General features: G+C 38.1%; 1 protein-coding gene across 1 annotated transcript in view; it reads right to left on the reverse strand.

Moving 5' to 3' along the window:
- ATP8B4 (ATPase phospholipid transporting 8B4 (putative)) overlaps positions 1 to 19,455 on the reverse strand; it is a 264,877-nt gene that overhangs the window by 180,164 nt on the left and 65,258 nt on the right. The window contains exons 4-6 of the mRNA XM_025390477.1: positions 18,715 to 18,828; positions 15,961 to 16,059; positions 10,478 to 10,539 (exon numbers count right to left, since the gene is read on the reverse strand). Coding sequence (XP_025246262.1) covers positions 10,478 to 10,539; positions 15,961 to 16,059; positions 18,715 to 18,828 — 275 coding nt within the window. The remainder of the gene's footprint in view (positions 1 to 10,477; positions 10,540 to 15,960; positions 16,060 to 18,714; positions 18,829 to 19,455) is intronic.

Below are 19,455 nucleotides of genomic sequence, written 5' to 3' on the forward strand. Positions count from 1 at the left end.
GGGTTCAAGCGATTCTCTTGCCTCAGCCTCCCAAGTAGCTGGGACTACAGGTGCGCGCCACCAAGCATGGCTAATTCTTTGTATTTTAGTAGAGACGGGGTTTCACCGTGTTGGCCAGGATGGTCTCGATCTCCTGACCTCATGATCCACCTGCCTCAGCCTCCCAAAGTGCTGGGATTACAGGCGTGAGCCACCGCGCCCAGTCAAAGTTGTTTTAAAGCAGTTGGTTCGTGATGGTTTGTTTTTAAGCCACATGGTTTGTGGTGACATGTTATAGCAGCCCTAGAAGACTAATATTCACTTGTTTTTAGTTTTTACTTGAGAGGGTCTATGTTTGTTCATTTGTTCATTCTTTCACTCAGTAGACACTTATTCTCTGCCTACTCTGTGTCAGGCAGAATGCTATTAGGTTGGTGCAAAAGTAAAAGTAATTCCACAATTACTTTTGCACCAACCTACAATATGCTGAGGATACAGAGTTTAATAAGATATAATGTTTTCATATGTATATAATATAATGCAATCATATGTATATGGTACAGGATAGGTTTATCTGTAGAATTGCCAGGATACTCTCACATTTTGTTGTTTTTACTTCTGGGTAAGGTGCGGAGCAAAATGACTCATCTCATTAGGAACGTACAGCTCTCAAAAGTTCTTGTCAGTATACAGGCTCTGTAGATGAAACAATGCTGGGTGGTAAAAAACCTTGGTAGGTTTTGGGAACCTGGTTGGGAATGGTGCTTTGAAGCTATAACTCAGGAGCACTGGAACGTTTTTAAACTTGACCAGTTTTCTAAAAAACTGAGATCTATTTCCTTATTCCATGTTAGGCACTTTCTAATTCTCTCTACTTACTGATCTTTGATAAGAATTAGATGTGCAATACTGGAAGGAAAAGGAAAAGATAGAAGTAGACAGCACAGAAAGTAAGAGTAATGATGTCTAAATTAGATCTAAGGACTCAAACGGACCTGGGAAATTTGGGTTACTGTAAAAAGTAACATCATCAGCAACATATGGAAAGAAGACTCTGGCAGTGGTATTGTGGAAGAGCTGTGAGATGAGGAAGACTGGGAAATATCATTGAGAGTGATACTGAATATTGAAGAAGGAAGGTAATGGATTCTAATGATGGAGAAAGAATAGATTTTCAAGATGTGAAGAAAGTTGATGGTATTTTCTAATGGAGAATATGGTAAGTCCTCACTTAACATTGCTGATAGGTTCTTGGAAACTGTGACTTTAAGTGAAACAACATACAGCAGGTCCTCAAATAACGTTGTTGAATTCAAAGTCTTTTATTATAGTATAGGTGAGAAAAAACTTGATTTTGTTACGTTTCGTTACACGTAAAGTCATAGTATTCAAGAACCTATCCACGATGTTAAGTGAGAGCTTACTGTCTATGGTGCAGTAAAGTATATTTTCCATAATCTTGGCATTCCTTCACAATAAACACTAACTGGATTTTAAATTTGCTTAATGTCCAGTGTTCAGTCCAGTATGATGGAGTTGCAGGGGGAAAGAAGAAAAGTTAAGTATTGAGAAGTGGAATTGAGTTTGGAGAGGGCTTCATGGAGGAAAGCACACAAACAGCAGTGGAGATTTAAGAGGCTCTATTGGTAACAGGACGAATTTCATTCCGATAATCCAGTTGGCTCAGTGTCAATCAGCATGTGCTAGGGCTTCCTCAGGGATATGATAGAGGTTTTATAGGAGCATTGAGAGTAGCAGCAGGGATTCATGGTTTTCATCCATCCATCCATCCACCTACCCATCCATCCCATATTTAAGAAACACTTCTGAGTACCCAGCCACTGTGCTAGGTGCTATGGACACATGGACTATTAGGACCCATGTCACTGCCCTCAAGGAGTCTGGGGTCTAGGGGAAGAGATGAACAAATAAACAGAATCTTATTTGACAGCAATAGGTGCAAGGAAGCATGAGGTACTCCAGGTGCACTGGGTGCTCTGGGTGCACACATATGAGGTGGGGATGGCTAATACCAGTTTTGGGAGGCTGGTGGCAGGGATGTCATTGTCTCAGAATAACCTTTGATAGAATTGGCCCCCCAGCAAAGGTCAGTCATTGAAGAGCTAATTGATCGGTGCCCCAGACACCGAGAGAGGGGAGAATAGAGCCAGCTACCCTGAGCACAGAATGGGGGAAGGAGACATTAAAAAGGTCAAAAACTGAGGAGGAGAACTTTGGTGAAGAAAAATGTTGAAACAGGATTTCATACTGAGGAGTATAAGAAATAAAGCTCCTCAAGTTTCTCCCCCACAGATTCTTCAGTCAACTCTACCTTGCCCTCTAAGCCTTTTATGGGAGAGGGCTCTTTGAAGGAGCTTTAAGAAGAGAAAAAGAGAACAGCTAACATCTGGGTCACATAAACTTTAAAAAGAAATTAAGAGATGCCACTGAAAACCCATGTGCAGAGTTTTGAAAGTGTTATAATTTCCTGTTATGTCAAGATGCACCTCATTTGGGAAAATAGTCACCATTTAGAAATTCAATCCTTAAAAATTGTATTCATGCAATATAATAACTGATTACAGTGGAAAATCATTTAAAAGAACTACAATAATGTCACAGCTCACATACAGAAACCAGCCCATTGGCAAAGGAACCCTTCCATCTGCAAAGCTGAGAACCAGAAACTGCCCAAGAAATGATCAGTCCAAGACTTAAGAAACTGAAATTAACTTATTGAAGGCAAAATTGTTTTTGAAGCAGTATTACTGTGAGTTGAATATTAATTTTTAAACCACTTCACTGAGTTCAAAAAGCACTGAGACCACTCTTGTTAGCTGGCTTCTGAACTCACTGTTATGGGTGTCACTGTTACACCCATAAAAGTGTGTTTTATTAATATTGTTTTTAAAAAAAGAATCAAGTTTTTCTGCTCAAAATCTCCTTTCAAATCTGCAAGTCTGTTCCTATAGACCCAAAATACCTTTCCCCTAGCCCCAATGGTACCCTCATAATGTATACATAATCTGGGTGGGCTAGAGATAAAAGACTCAGGCAGTTGGTCCTGTGCCTTGTGTTTAACCACTCTAATTTTAAGCCCATAATTGAAATGGAATAACTCAATTGAGGGTACATTAATTATCCCATGTGATCAACAAGATCTCACTCTCCCCCTTACAAGATGCACACACACACACACAAAATGTGTGTCAGCTGCAAATACACTGAGTTCAATGATCTTTGGGTTTTTTTGTTACAAGTGCTCAAATAGAAAAAGTAAGAGAATATTTAATAAGAGTAATAATTCACTCTTACCCAAGACTGACACACTGGATAAAATCCACCAGAAGGCAATATCATATATATCCACCCCCCTACCACCACCTTCCTGGGTACGTTGTTTCCAAGAATACAGTAACAAATTATAAATCTCTTGACCATAGGTCTACATGCCTCTAACCTGGAAGTACAAGGAAAGTGGGAATAGGTCCTTCCTAGCTGCCTGAAGGATCTGCTAGCCACCCCTCTGAATCAATACCCAAATTTGCTATCAAGATGCTACAGACCAGAACTACTACTTTATATACTTTACTTTTAAATGCTATATAGTTAATTATTGTAATATAAAATATATTCAAATTGTTTTCAATTGTTACTGTTTGGGGATTTACATGTATTATACTTTTTTAAGTCAACAAATGTTTATTTTTTTAAATTTTACTTTAAGTTCTGGGATACGTGTGCAGGTTTTTTACATAGGTATACATGTGCCATGGTGGTTTGCTGCACCTATAAACTCGTTATCTAGTTTTTAAGCCCGCATGCATTAGGTATTTGTTCTAATGCTCTCCCGCACCTTGCCCCTTACCCACCGCCCCCCATTGACAGGCCCTGGTATGTGATATTCCCCTCCCTATGTCCTTGTGTTCTCATTGTTCAACTCCCACTTATGAGTGAGAATATGTGGTGTTTGGTTTTCTGTTCCTGTGTTAGTTTGCTGAGAATGATGGCTTCCAGCTTCATCCATGTCCCTCAAAGGACATGAACTCATTCTTTTTTATGGCTGCATAGTATTCCATGGCATATATGTGCCATATTTTCTTTATCCAATCTATCATTGATGGGCATTTGGGTTGGTTCCAAGTTTTTGCTACTGTAAATAGTGCTGCAATAAACATGTGTGCATGTGTCTTTAGGGTAGAATGACTTATAATACTTTGGGTAAATATCCAGTAATGGAATTGCTGGGTCAAATGGTATTTCTGGTTCTAGATCAAGAAAGATACATAAATTATATTTTAAAATTGAAAACAAACTAAACGCCAAACAGAGAAATGGTATGTGAATTGTGAGATATGCACTGGATAGAATGTTATATAGCCCCTAAAAATCATATGTATAAAGAAATAAGAAATCATAATGATATGATGTAAAGTAAAAGCAGAAAGATAAAAATGTAAATACATAATTATAAGAAATCTTGGCATAGAAAAAAAGACAGAGAGGAAATATAAGAAAATAGTAACCATAATTACTTTGGATAGTGGAAGAATGAAAGTTATTTTCTTCCTTCCACTTTTTCTTGTTTTCTAAATTTCTCTTAATGAATATATGCTGCTTTTATAAAGGAAAAAAGTATACACCAAAGAAAAAATGAAACAGAATTTTAAATCCTAATATCCAATGGGAGTCATCACTCAATTAAACTAGAAAAGTTGATTAAACAAGTTGTTCCTACTGAAAGAGTATGTTTGTTCATGTAATTATGCAGCTTCTGGAAATACCAGACTTGGAAAGTGCAGAGACAATACTCCGCAGTAGTAAAAGAAAGCTCCTTCCTTTCCCCATAATATACACAGTTTCCAAAAATGAATAAGATTGATGGAAACAGGCCTACGAGAGCTTCAGAGATTTAAGCAAAGTTTATCAATGTGCAGGAAAGTATAAGGTAGAACGCTGCACAAAAAGCTTATAGTCAAGTACAATTTAAAATCTAAAAGTGTCAGGGAAATATCCCGACTAAATGAAGGGTAATTGCACTGAAGCATCTGATCTCAGACTGTTCTAATGCAAAATGTTAAGTTTAGAAGACGTTGGAGAAGTAAAAATGTTAAGAAGTGATACAGACTCTATTTGTTAATAATGACACAAAGAAGGGGTGGTAGCACCCCGGAAGAACGAACAGAGAATCCTCGGCTTTTTAAAATATTTATTATGTGAAAAACTATGCTTATCATTTTATTTTATTTTTTAATAATTTTAACTTTTGTTTTAGATTCAGGGGATACATGTGCAGGATTGTTACATGGGAAAATTGTGTGATGCTGAGGTTTAGGATACAGATGATCCTACCACTCAGGTAGTGAGCATAGTACTCGATAGGTAGTTTTCCAATCCCTGTCCTGCTCCCCTTCTCCTTTCTCTAGTAGTTCACAATGTTTAGTGTTCCCATCTTTATATTCATGTGTACTCAATAACTAGCCCCCAGTTATAAGTGAGAACATGTGGTATTTGGTTTTCTGTTCCTGTGTTAATTTACTTAGGATAATACCCTACAGCAGCAACCATGTTGCTGCAGAGAACATGATTTTGTTCTTCTTTATGGCTATGTGGTACTCCTTGGTGTATATACACCACATTTTCTTCATCCAGTCCATTATTGATGGGCATTTAGGAAGATTCCATGTCTTTGCTATTGTGAACAGCACTGCAATGAGCATATGTGTGCATGTGTCTTTATGGTAGAATGATTTATTTTCCATTGGGTGTATACCCAGTAATGAAGTTGCTGGGTCAAATAGTAGTCCTGTTCTAGGTTCTTTGAGAAATATCCACACTGCTTTCCACAGTGGCTGAGTAATTTACATTCCCACCAATGGTGTATAGATGCTTACCATTTTGGATTAAACGGAATTCCTTTCCTCGAGTGTCTTTTTTTTTTTTTTTAATCTAAAAAAAAAAAAAAACGCCCAGGCTGGAGTGCAAATGGCATGATCTTGGCCCACTGCAACCTCCCCCTCCGGGTTCAAATGATTCTCCTGCCTCATCCTCCTGGGTAGCTGAGATTACCAGTGCCTGACACCATGCCCAGCTAATTTTTGTATTTTTGGTAGAGATGGGGTTTCACCATGTTGGTCAGGCTGGTCTCGAACTCCTGACCTCAGGTTATCCACCTTCTCAGCCTCCCAAAGTTCTGGGATTACAGGCATGAGCCACCACACCTGGCCATTGAGTGTCTTTTAAAATCAGACATAAAATATAAGTATAAACAGACAGATATGGGTAGAGACATGGCTTCAATTAGAGGCTCACAAACCTGTCTGTACATTAGACTCATCTTGGAAACTTTAAGAAACACCAAGGCCTCATCTCCAAGACCCTCGTTTAATTGCTCTGGGCTGTAAATGGGATGTGGGTATTTTTTAACTCCCCCAAGTGATTCTAATATGACGTCCAGTTTGAGGAGCATGGGATTAGGTGACCTCTGCAGGAACTTTCAGGATCCCTCTCACTTGCCCCTCATCTGCACAGTTGCTCCCATGGTAGCCAGGAATAGTTAGTATGACTTGAGGAAACATCCTCTTACAAAACATTTAAGTATGCATTGGTACTCGCAGACTCGCCAACAGTATCTTGTAGCCTAGGGCTGAGAATGTGCACTTCTCGTGCAGCAGTCACGTTAACGTCTACAATAAGGAATCATGCCACCGCTACTTACTTTTAAAACAAAAGTCACCAAAAGATTTTACCGAAAGCTAAAAGAACACCCATTTCTTAAGCACTTTCACATATTACAACAGTTTGCAAAGGCAGAAGATTTGTCCTGATTGGAAAGGAATGGAGTAAGAAAACAAAAAAAGTGAAACTGTAAAGGAAGGTTAAAAGGGAAGGGTTTGACTTCCATAATTATATCGTGGTGGAAGTTTACATTATAATTCACTTGGTGCTAAGAATGTTAATGAGTAATGCTCCAGGCACTGAAAGTGTGGATGTATGTGTGTATTTGCATATGTATATTAACATATAGGTAAACTACATATATATTACCTAATGATGTTTATATTTCTATGATTATATACAAAGCCCTTCAAACATAAAATAAATAGAGAAGACTTGATCAGACCACAAAGTCCACACTTGACACATTGCATCATGAATGGATAGAACTCTAATGTAGATTCTTACCTGCCATGAAACCCTGGGATGGTCATCCCTTCGGGGCCTTAATCTCCTCATCTTTAAAATTGGGGCACTGTTACCCACACCTTAGGGTTTTATGAGACTTAAGTGTAGGAGCACTGGGGCGAACACATAGTAGTTGCTCAATAAACGTGTTGAATCTGAATGTAGCCACCCACCTTCCTGGCTCCTGATCACAGGAGAAGGGGTACCTGAAGCCCAGAAGGAAAATCAACTGCCCAAAGTCACACAGTAATCACTTACAAAGACCCAGATTTCCTGACTGCTACTTTCATCCCACTTTCTTCCCTTTAGGGTCCTCCTCTCCAAAGCCGACTATGCCCTGCCTCCTTCCAGGACATGCCAATGGCTCCTGCCCTAGTTTGAAGACCTTAAGTCCAGGACCTTCTGCCAGGAATACACAAGCGAAGCCACGAGCACCTGGCAGTGCCCAACCCAATGTGACACCCACCCCAGTAACACCTGGACTCCCAGGGCCCTGATCCCCTCCAGCCATTTTACTTTATTCCTGAATTGTGGCCCACAGATGCCAAGGATAGGGCCAAAACACTTTTAAAATATTTTCTCTTAATATTGCCATGGGCTTAATTATGCATTTACTATCTTATACCTGCTTCCCTGGAAGCAGATCCTGAGATGAGTATCCACAAGCAAGTGGTTTGTTAAGAAAGTATTTCTAGGAGAAACTGGGAAGGGAGATGAGAAGCAACACAGGAAAGGGAAAGAAACCAAGCAAGAACATGATTGCAGGCAAGTCCTGTCCTCAGCCCAAGCTCGAGGGGCACTCAGGAGTGCAAATTACACCTCAGAGTTGGTCCAACCTGAGGCAGGGGAGCTGCTGTTTCACGCGCCTGCCCCAATTGGTCACCGGGTCCAACATCCCAAGGGCCATGCCATGAAGAAAGTGGCAGGTGCAAGCTCTTAGAAGTAATATACATGGGTGCTTGGGGATGAGTACAGGAAGACAGGGAGATCTGGACAGAACCCCAACATTATCCTCCATAACCACCAACTCCACAGGACTCAACACTCCTTGTACTAGTTCAGATCTAAGCCCATTTGATTTCCCCAGTGTCTCAAAATCCAAAAAGTGAAAAGCCAGTCTCCATAGCCTGAGCACATTCTACAGAAACCACCATCCTATGCACTGGAATTGGCTAATGATGGGATTTAGCAAAATTTAACAGAACAAGCCCGTCTTATAGGTTGCCCTCTCTGCAAGGACACTTGTTACAGCTTAGTTTGAAAATTCAGCAGATACTGTGGTAGGCTCAAGGGACACAAACACCATCAAGAGAGAGGACCCCTACCCTAGGGGAGCTCAAGGTTGTGGGTAATCTCTCAAATGGACATTTTTGCCTGATTTTTCACTGAATCCTAAAAAATACTCCGTTCCATTCTCAATTCAACTTTACAGGATCAGCGACAATGCTTTTCAAAACATCACACCATATTGAGTTATAAAGACATACTATCTCACAAGGAATTAACAAAAAGCTAAATAAAACCACAAGAAAGTACACTAACACTATTTCAAATGATAATGATAATGATAGCCACCATGTGTGGGAGACATATAGTCATCAAATTTCCGAATATCTAAGTTACTGGATTAATCTCATGGCCTCCAAATAGAGGCCCCAACATCTATCACAATCCAGGTATTTTGACCGGTAATTTGAGAGACAATAAAAGATATGCTAGAGTTATTAGTTCAAATTCACTATGTAAGTGTATTTACTTTTAACACACTTTATATGAGATGAGACTTCAAAGTAATGAGACTGATGATTAGATGTTCCTTGGGAAAGGAACATATTAACATCAGATCTAATACCTAGTCAGAACTTTCAGACTTGAGAAAGTCAAGATATGCAGCAGTACTACCCAAAACCACACACACTCTGTCTTCTAAAGAGCCTTTTAAAGAAGTAACAAGACTACATGGAGAATGCTAACAACACACAAGACACTGGGCCAAGCGTTTTACAGAACTCCTTTAACCTTCACAGCAACTCCATCCATGGGAGAGAACCCATTATAACCCCACCTTACAGAGGAGAAATCCAATGCTTACAGAGATTAAAAACTTTCCCAAGACCACAGAATTATTCAGAGAAGGACAAAACTCATATTTAAGTCTCTCAGTGCAAAATGCATACTTTTAACACCACACTGTGGTGGCAACGATTCAAAACCCGTTAACCTGGAATTGAACCATGGGGGTCCAGGCAGCTTTATGGCTTATCCATGTCACACCAGGATCACACTTTCCAAGGCTCTGTCTCTAAAACTATGGTTTTAGATTGAGATCATTTTTCTTCACTGTCCTTTTTATATCATTTTCTAAAACAAGTCAAAAGAAAAACTGTAGGTATTCATTATGTAATTAGTAATCAGTCAATATTTTAGTTATAGAGATTACTTCAATATCACCATGGATTTCCTAGGCTACCTAGCCCCTCTTGATATCTTTAGCATTTTCCCTCACATATGGTTAATTCATTTTATGATTTTCTCTTTAAAAATTACATTCTTCACAGTACACAAATGATTCAAAATCATTGCCTGATGTGATTGATTGCCAGATTTAAGTACATCATTAAAATTTTCTTTGCCACATGTTATCATTAGCAAAAAAATAAGGAGGTGGACAGTGAAAAAGAGAGTAAGAAATTATGGAAAGAAGTTTTAAAATTACCTCTGCTAAGTTTTCTGGAGGTGTTTTTGCTGTCATTTGTGTATAAACACATGTGTTTTTAAAGCATTTCTGATTCTAGTACTGTTCCCAAAAATACTTTTTCTTCATCGATGGATGAATATGAAAGCAATGAAAAATTTGTACTATGGTAGGTGGCTCATCTAAATTCCACTATCAAGTGAATACAAAATTCTTATCACTATCACTTGATACAGTAACGTGTCAGAAGTCTCTCTACAATATTCCCCAGAAATTACCAAATTAAATAATTCACACACTCATGAAACATCTGCCACATACAAAACCCCACATGCACCAATTCTAAATAGTATTGGATCTAGAAATGGAAAGTGACAAAGAGGTGTCTGTGTTCCACAAAAGGTACTCCAAAGGAATCTGAAGTCAAAGTTGAGTGGGTAGCAGAAGCATTTGCTAAACATAAAAGAAAGCCATGAAGATAAAATGGAATTAAAGTTCAATTTTTAATAAAGGGCAAAAAGAATCATATATCTAATTAAAAGAGAATGTCACCAATTGTCAAGAGCTGTTTCAGGGTCCTAGAAGTTTTCAGAATAACCCAAAGAACGTATGTCTTACTTGCTGTCGATGAGCACTTCAGACTGCCGATTATTCACTTGATTATCACTCTTGTGGCGAAACTGAAAAATCAAAGTGTTTGTGAGAAAATACATTACAAGGTACTTTGTCAGCCCAAATAAGCACACTGGCAATACTTTGAGTTCATCCACTTAAACAGTGCTGTCATTGGTCTAAGATGACACTGTTTGGGCTTACTGTGAACCCAGCTCTACATGTTCTAAATCTAAATCAAAACCCTTCTCACTACATTACACTCTGGATGTCACCAATGAAACAACAGGGCTAGCCACGTACTCTTCCAATCTCCGCACACGTTTAGCTGCTTCTAAGAAGACAATATGCTCTCTACTGTACCTTATAGTCTCAGAGAAAACCATGTATTAATTTTGATGTCTTTAACAAGGAATAGGACTTCCATTTCTCTCCCATGTGTACTCAATGCTTTATTAGAACATCATTCTTTCTGTTTTATGGATTTCTTTGAAGTCAAGAAGTTATTTGTAACAACATGAATTTTTATTCTCCAGAAATTCTAATTGTTAACAGTGATCTTATGAAATACTGAGCATTTAAAACAAAAATTAGAATCCAATACTGAAACACATTTGGTGCAGATTTGTGATTTATGTCCAAATGATTGTCTTTCTTATTGTATACTCCAGTAATGTAAGTATCTTACATAGCTTGAAAGAATCTATTAAGAGCTCCCTACTATGCTCATAAATTAGGAGTCATTCAGGTAAGTCTTTCTATGTGAAATGTCATGATCAGGTAGTAGCTGTAAGAGAAATAAAGGTAATATAGAGAAAATGGTAATACCATTAGTAATAGGCTATAATACAGTTATTTCAGCAAATTAGCCTACATGCACAGATGAATAGGGTAGTCTGTTCAGGAGACAGAAACTTTGATTTCATAGATTTTAATCATCAGAACGTTTTCTTTTTTTCTTAAATACAAAATGTTGTGTCAAAATCACAAAATATAAAATGCTTCAACCAGCTCTTTTCCTTTTTCTACAGCATTCCCAAATCCATCCCAATCTTTCTATTATGCTATGCCCAGTGCAAACTCAGAATGGCAGGTATAAGTTAATAGATATTACCAGTAAAAATAAGAAAACAAAGCTATTTAGCATTTGTTAACATAAAAATAGTTTATAATACTGGTAAAGGAGTAAATTAAGTCACGTCACCCACTGACATGAAAACTTTCTACCAGTAGAACAATAGAAATGGAAACATTATTTGATCTGAGTGCATAATTTGGAGGGGTTGCTGAATATTCTCTCCTCCACCATATCTACATGGCATTCTTCACTCTGCCCTGTGCCATGAAAAGCTGGGCTCTGTGGTCGTTGCCCTCTGACTTCTGGTAAGATTTGACCAACAGACAGTACAGGCAGAAGATTCGAGGGTCAGAGAAGAGTGAAATGAGGGAATTTATCCCCTGGCTTTCTTCTAGCTGGGTTAGCAATGGCTGCTTCCACAGATAGCCGCAGCTGCTACAAACAGGCCTCAACTACATCTCCATGTCTGGTCACTGCTTCCTTCCTTTGCCTCTTTAGTTCTAGTAGTATTGCCACCCATGTTGCTGTCATAGCTGCTTTTCCATGCCCACACCCTTTGTAAATGATCCCTTCATTATTAAACTCTCCAATCCACCCAATTTCAGGGTGACTTCTGTGTTTTGCCAAGACCCTGACTGGTGAAGGTGTCCAGTTAATGAACTGGCACATAACATCACAAAAGTGAAGGCACATTCAAGCATTAACTGCAACGGAATCAAAAGGAGACTTTTTGTTTAGTCACGTAAATCTCCTAAATTGACCAGCTCAACATCACAGAAAAAGACCAGTCAGCTCATCCCCCAAAAGCTGAGCAGTTCACTCTCTGGGAGATGCAACCACTTCTACTTCTGCTCAGGTTTTACCAAGAGGACTTGATATTGGAGTAGATGGAGCCTGCAAGGATTAGAAATGGTAGTTTCAAGCCCAGCCTGACTATTATTGACAATTTCTCCTCTAGAAATAAATATGAAGTCATAGAGGGGAACTTCCACAGGAAAGAAAGTGAGTAGAGGGCTACATTCATTGTGTATTCCCTGTGAGTCAGGTTCTATACCTGATGCTTTACCCATATCATCTCATTCTGTCTTCCCAACAGTGCTGGTGTCATTGGCCATGTTATACAGAAAAGGAAAGGTTTGAGAAGTTAAGTCATTTGCCTCATGTCAAACTGTCAGTACATGGTAAGGTAAGGTGGTAGGGTAGTAAGGTGTCTTTCTCCAAAGCCAATATACTTTCTACTCTACCATTTATTCTTCTATGAAGTGTGACTATAATGAAGACCTTTAAGGCCAATATGTAGGAACTCATACATCTAAATGAGTACCATTTCCCTGAAAAATCAGATAACATGGAAAAACCACACATTTACTCCAAAGATGCCATTGCTCAAATGATTGTTGAAATTTCCTCTCTTAGAATTACCTCTGGAGCTCATAGCCCGTTCTCCAGAACGTTCTCTATCCTTTGAGAATCGAGCTCTATGTCCTTTGAAAAGACATAATGAGATGTCTTATGTTTTGAAATATAAGAAAGCCACTCTTAGAAAGCATGTCTGGTTGATAAGGTTTTTGATTAGGCTGAGAAGTAGCATTTGTTTCCAAAGCTGTGAAGCCATTAAGTCATACAACTACCTTGTACACTGACCTTCAGAAGACAATTCTATAAGAGCAGCTCCCAAAGTACCTTGAACAATGGCAACCTCACAGGAATCAGTAAACTCCAGGAACATTCGACGCTAACCACTTTAATGTGATATTACTCATCAGTGTGGATGGATCCTATGTGTTTGTTAAAAATCCGGGGCCAGGCACAGTGGCTCACGCCTGTAATCCCAGGACTTTGGGAGGCCAAGGCAGGCAGATCACGAGGTCAGATTGAGACCATCTTGGCTAACACGGTGAAACCCCGTCTCTACTAAAAATACAAAAAATTAGCCAGATGTAGTAGTGCGTGCCTATAGTCCCAGCTACTCAGGAGGCTGAGGCAGAAGAATTGCTTGAACCCAGGAGGCAGAGGTTGCAGTGAGCCAAGGTCGCACCACTGCACTCCAGCTTGGGTGACAGAGAGAGACTCCGTCTCAAAAAAAAAAAATTAAAAATTAAAAAAAAAAAATCCAACATAGTGAAACCCCATCTCTGCTAAAACACAAAAAATTAGCCAGGCGTGGCAGCATATGCCTGTAGTCCCAGCTACTCAGGAGGCTGAAGCAGGCGAATTGCTTGAACCTGCGAGGCAGAAGGTGCAGTGAGCTAAGATCATGCCACTGCACTCCAGCCTGGGTAACAGAGTGAGATTGTTTCAAAAAAAAAAAAAAAAACTAACCTCAAAGGTTATAGTCAAAATGTGAACCATGAAATAGGCTAGAAATTTCATTAAGAAATGAAGAGTGTATCCTGTGTATTCTTTAAAAAATGATATATGAAGACAAGTACATTATTTGTGTGTATGTGTGCTATTTTAAAGTGACTTGCATCAAATTGTTGATTTATCAAAAAATTATATGTAAGATAACTATGAGGAAACATCACATAAACCAACTTGATAAGTACAAATCTTCCCATATGTCTTTACCATACTCAACTACTCTTAGCAGGAGTGGGTTCCCACTTTCTCCATAATGTCTTCCCTAATTCTCTTTCACATATCCCACCTCTGTTATCAATCTAGCTACTGAAGGTCATCTTCCTTCCTCAAAGAACCAAAGCACTTTGGTTCTTTTAAATTATGAATTTCACACCATTTTTATCTCATATTATTGTTATTCATGTACATGACCCATCTCCCTCTATTGAATGTTAAGCTTTTTTTAACTTCAGTTTCTGTGTCTCTTTCATTTTTGCATTATCTACATAGCTTAGCACAGAGGGGTGTGGTGAGTAAGTGCCAGGGTTCTGAAGCCGGATTACTTGAGATAGACTATTACAGACTAAAACAACCATGAAAAAGTATGTCTGTTAAGCCAATAATAAAGATAAAATGGAATCACAAAAAAAAATACTCAATTAATCTAAAAGTAGGCAGAGAAAAATAGAACAAAGAGCCAATGGGGCATATAGAAAGCAACAGCAAGATGATAGATGGCCTAATCATAATGATAATTACATTAACATAAATGGGTTAAATATTCCAATTGAAAGGTAGAGATTTTCAGATTTTATTAAAAATTATTACCCTACTATATATGCTGTCTAAAAGAAAACCATTTTAAAGATACAGATAGGTTAAAAATAGGCAACAGGAAATATAGGTGTGAGCTCAGAGGAGTGACTTGGGCTAGGAATATAAACCTGTAACTCATTGGCTTAGACAGTTATTGAGGGGGCACATGTAATCACTCAGGATGAAAATATAATTTGTCTGGATTTAGAATGTTTGGTTTTCCCAAGACTGTGTTTTGTCTTTGACTGAGAATTACTTCCTTTGGGTTATGCAGACTTTAAAACTATCTATTGCCTTATACCTGACTTATTTACATTAGTTTCCTGACTTTTGAAGCTACACTTGACCCTCGAACAACATAAATTTGAACTGCACAGGTCCACTTATACACAGATTTTTTTTTCTCTAAAGGCTACATTGAGTGTGCCTGCTCTCCTGCTTCCCCTTCCTCTGCTTCTGCAACCCCTGAGACAGTAAAACCAATCACTCCTCTTCCTCTTCCTCCTCAGCCTACTAAACATGAAGATGACAAGAATGAAAACCTTTATGATGATCCACTTCCACTTAATGAATAGCATATATATTTTCTCTTCCTTATAATTTTCTTAATAACATTTTCTTTTTCTCTAGTTTACTTTATTGTAAGAATACAGTGCATAATATACAAAATATGTGTTAATCAACTGTTTATGTTATTGGTAAGGCTTCTGGCCAACAAATAGGCTATTAGTAAAGATTTTGAGGGAGTCAAAAGTTATACACGAATTTTTGACTGCACAGGGAATTGGTGTCCCTAACCCCCACATCATTCAAGGGTCAACTATATTTGACTTTGTAACTTCTAATGTAACGACAAGCATGTATGAGAATACCTAATATTTACCAACTCTCACAGTTTAAACAAAGACGTGATAAAGAATAAGTAACACTTCACTGAGTGAATGCAGGTTGATTTCTAATTCTGCTCTTCCACAAATTGGTCATATTATTAGCAAATCATTAGCTCTTTCTAGGCTTTAGTTTTCTCATCTATAAAAGAAGAAAGTGAATCTAGTTATTGAAACCCTCTTGCTTTTAAACAGGCTCTGGTTCTATGGTACCTGTATTAATCATCAAACAAATAGCAAAATAGCTTTATACGATATTGACCAAAATAACTTCATTCAAAATTTCAAATGTATCTTCATTATCTATTTCTGAGAAGCCATAACTGAAATTGAGACCTCAAGAATGCTCAAGAGCAAATACTCACATAGTCATCTGTGGCATCTTTGACAGCTGTCATAGTTATCACCAAGACCAAAGGCACAATGGTGGTAAACCAGGTCAAGGAGGAGATTTCTGGAATTAGCTGAAACAAACATTCCAAATAGTTTAGGGCTTTTAAAGTTAGAAAATATATCTTCCAAATTGTGTCATTTAATTTTATAAGACTTAGCAGAAATTAATGGGGTTATATTGACTTATTTTTACAAATGAAGATTGACTTTCAATAATTTAAGTGTTTGTATTTGGTTATAAGACACATAAAGTAGAAGTATTATTGAACTTGTTTTCAAACTACCTAACCGAAAACTGAAATTTTTATAGCAAGGAAAGAAGCTTCTTGAAATCTTTCACAGATGATCACCTTTTCCAATATGTTAAATTTCACCCATCTTTTTCAGCTTTTCATCTCAACTTTTAATAATTTTACTAACTACTCTTTTTACCAATTCCCAGAGAGATTATTTGAACATCTGCCTTGCACCAGACACTGTGCCAGGTACTTTCCATTTATTATGTCATTTAATCCTCGGAAAAGTTCACTGAGTTAGATTCTTACTAGCATTGCTTTTGTATAATCCCAGAAGGTTTGTATTCCACATAAATAGCACCCCCAGTACACAACACAGAATACTACATTATGAATGGTGACCAGGAGTCAGGAAATGTTGCAGACCTGGGTATCATGTCCCCATTTTATAAATGAAGAATCTAAGAGATCATGCAACTGGGCCAAGATCACATACTGTTAAAATTTGAAACTAGGTCTCTTGGACTCCAAGGCCTATTCCCTTGTGCCTATACATCCAAAGCCACCCACATAAGAGAGACACAGTGACATAAATCTCTTAGACAAGTGGTTTCAAATGGGATTCATTTTGGAGCTGCTTCAGGGCCATCAGGCAGGAAAGGATGGGGTAGAGATGGTCAGTGGCTAAAGATCAGGCCCCATCAAAACAACTCTAAATCCATTTTTATACAGTAGCTTCTACATAAGACTTTTAAAAAAAAACTCAAAAGCCTCTGATATAGCAGTAAAAATATTGAGCTTGGTGTCAGAAAAGCTAAATTCTAGTCCTAGTTCATCATCAACTCACAGTGAAAGCCTTACCACCTAATCTCTCTGGGTCTAAGTTCTTCATCAATAAAGAAAGGAGAGGTTAGACTGAACCATCCCAAAGTTCCCTTCTATATATAAAATTCTATGAAGAAGAGCCTTTGGCCACAAATGAGAAAGCCATTAGAGAAATGAATTCAAAATTCTGGAATGGTGTGAAGTGTTACTTGAAGAAACCAAAAACGATTTCATGGGGAGAGGTGGGAGGAGAAATCTTGGACTCTAAGCTTTCTTCAATAAATAGTAAGGTGTTTATTCATTGTTGGCTTTTGTTTTCTGGATCAGCACCCAGTTCTTCTCAAATATACTCCTATTTCTTAGGGAAACATCATATCCCCTCACTTTCTGTCCACATAATTTTCGGAAACTGATTCTACCATGGATCCAGGGTTTGGCATATGATCTTGGTTAAGCCAATTACTGAATCAAACTCTTGAGCCACAGTAACAGGTTTAGGAATGAAGATATAGCTCCAATCAGAACTAATCTCAAGACTTTTGCTGGAGCAACAGAAAAAGTAATTCCCTCATTCGTTCTCTCTCTCTCTCTCTCTCCGCTTCCCCCTCCCCTCCCTGCTCTCTCTATCGCTCTGACTTGAGTTGGAACTAGGAAGCTGTCAGGGCCACCAAGTAGAAAGGGCCTACCTAAGAAAGGTCAATGTGTTAAAAAAAAAAACAAAAAAAAAAAAACAGAGAACAGAAGCCACATCCTGATGAAACTGTGCCCATGAATCCAGTAATACTTGAAATGAGATACCCATGAATATATTCGTCTTTTGCTTAAACTAAGATTTCTGTCACTCAAAACATAAAGATTTTTAAATAGATATTCAATTAAAGAGAAAACAGTACTCAAATCTATTAATCTAATCCATCTTCTTACTTCTTAGCCATTCTCGACCTACCAGTTTGATCTGGTTAAAGTACGCTAACATAAATACTAGGTAAATAACTGGCTAACATGAATTATTTATGTGTGTGTACAGTATGTATGTGTATATATGTATGTAGTTTCCTTGATTTATATTTTTTCCTTCCCAAAATATCCATAAAATCTGAAATTTCACTTAAGGGCAAATTTTAGTCAGACGGGAGCAAAAGCAAAGGTTATTAACTACCAATTAACCATTCAAAACTGTAAAAGTAGTCACCCTACAGCGAAATAACATATAGCATCATCACTTACTTTACATATATTAAAAATATGTCACTGTTCTTAAATGAAAATTAAATGTGCAAAATTAAGCTCCACAACTTACTCAGTCTTAGTCAGCTAAGACTCTTTGCCTCAACTCTGGCAATCCCCACCCTGTAGATGTGAGAGGGAGATAAAGAAAGGAGGGAGGCTATGAACAGTAATTATTAGGCTCTGGTTTGGTTCAAATAAAGTGCAAGGCTGTGTTTTAAAGTGACCTCAGTGTTTAAAATGATGAATGTACTACTTTTTAACCATTCCTACCCCTCCCACGTTTGTGAAGAGAAACAGCAACAACAAGATTAAAAATCTGATAAAGGATGATTTTATCTAATCACGAACATTTAGCTAAGTAAATTGACCTACTTTTTAAAAGTATATGAATACTTCAAACAAACAGATAATAAAGAAATACAACCTAAATATTACCTGTAAAATCAGAAGGCAAAGAAAATAGGCATTTGCCACTCTTTGGAACTGTTCAAATAAATTAATTGGCAAGAAGGTGAGAATATTATATTTCGATGTGTGGATACGATTATCCTGAAAAAGAAATACCATCATGTTAGTTTGGGGCAAGGGCATTGCTCATTATCAGAAACAGCTCTAAAACCTACAAGCCTGAGCCAGAGTAAGAAAGATAAGCCAGTTATCTAGGAAATTTCAACTCTGTATGACTCAAAGCCTTCATTTTCCCCAAGATGATACGCTCCTGATACTAGGTGAAATTACTGGTCCATGCCATAAACTCACCTGTGACAAAATAGGTATCAAATGCAAAAGTCTACCCCTGAGATTTTTGAGTCAGGCACTCAACTATTTGGCAGTCATTGCTTGAGTACCTACTGTATGCAGGTACTGAGTTCCTTCCTGTTGGGGCTTGCAAGGCAGGAGGGAACTTCAGAAATCATCTGGTCCACCTTCCCAAAGCATGACCCCTTTAGATACCTCTGACAAGGGGCTCCTAGGTCTTTCTTAGAAGGTCTCCTGTGATGGGAAACTGACTGCCTCACAAGGCAGCCTGACCCCATTTCAGAATGGGAATTGCTAGAATGGTCCTTATTATGAGAAATTCAAATCTGCCTCCCTGTAACTTCTTTTTTTAATTTTAACAACTATTTTTTTTCCAATTTTATTTTAGGTTCAGGGGCATGTGTGCAGGATTGTTCA

The sequence above is a fragment of the Theropithecus gelada genome, chromosome 7a (genome assembly GCF_003255815.1).
Source record: "Theropithecus gelada isolate Dixy chromosome 7a, Tgel_1.0, whole genome shotgun sequence".
NCBI classification, from domain to species: Eukaryota; Metazoa; Chordata; class Mammalia; order Primates; family Cercopithecidae; genus Theropithecus; species Theropithecus gelada.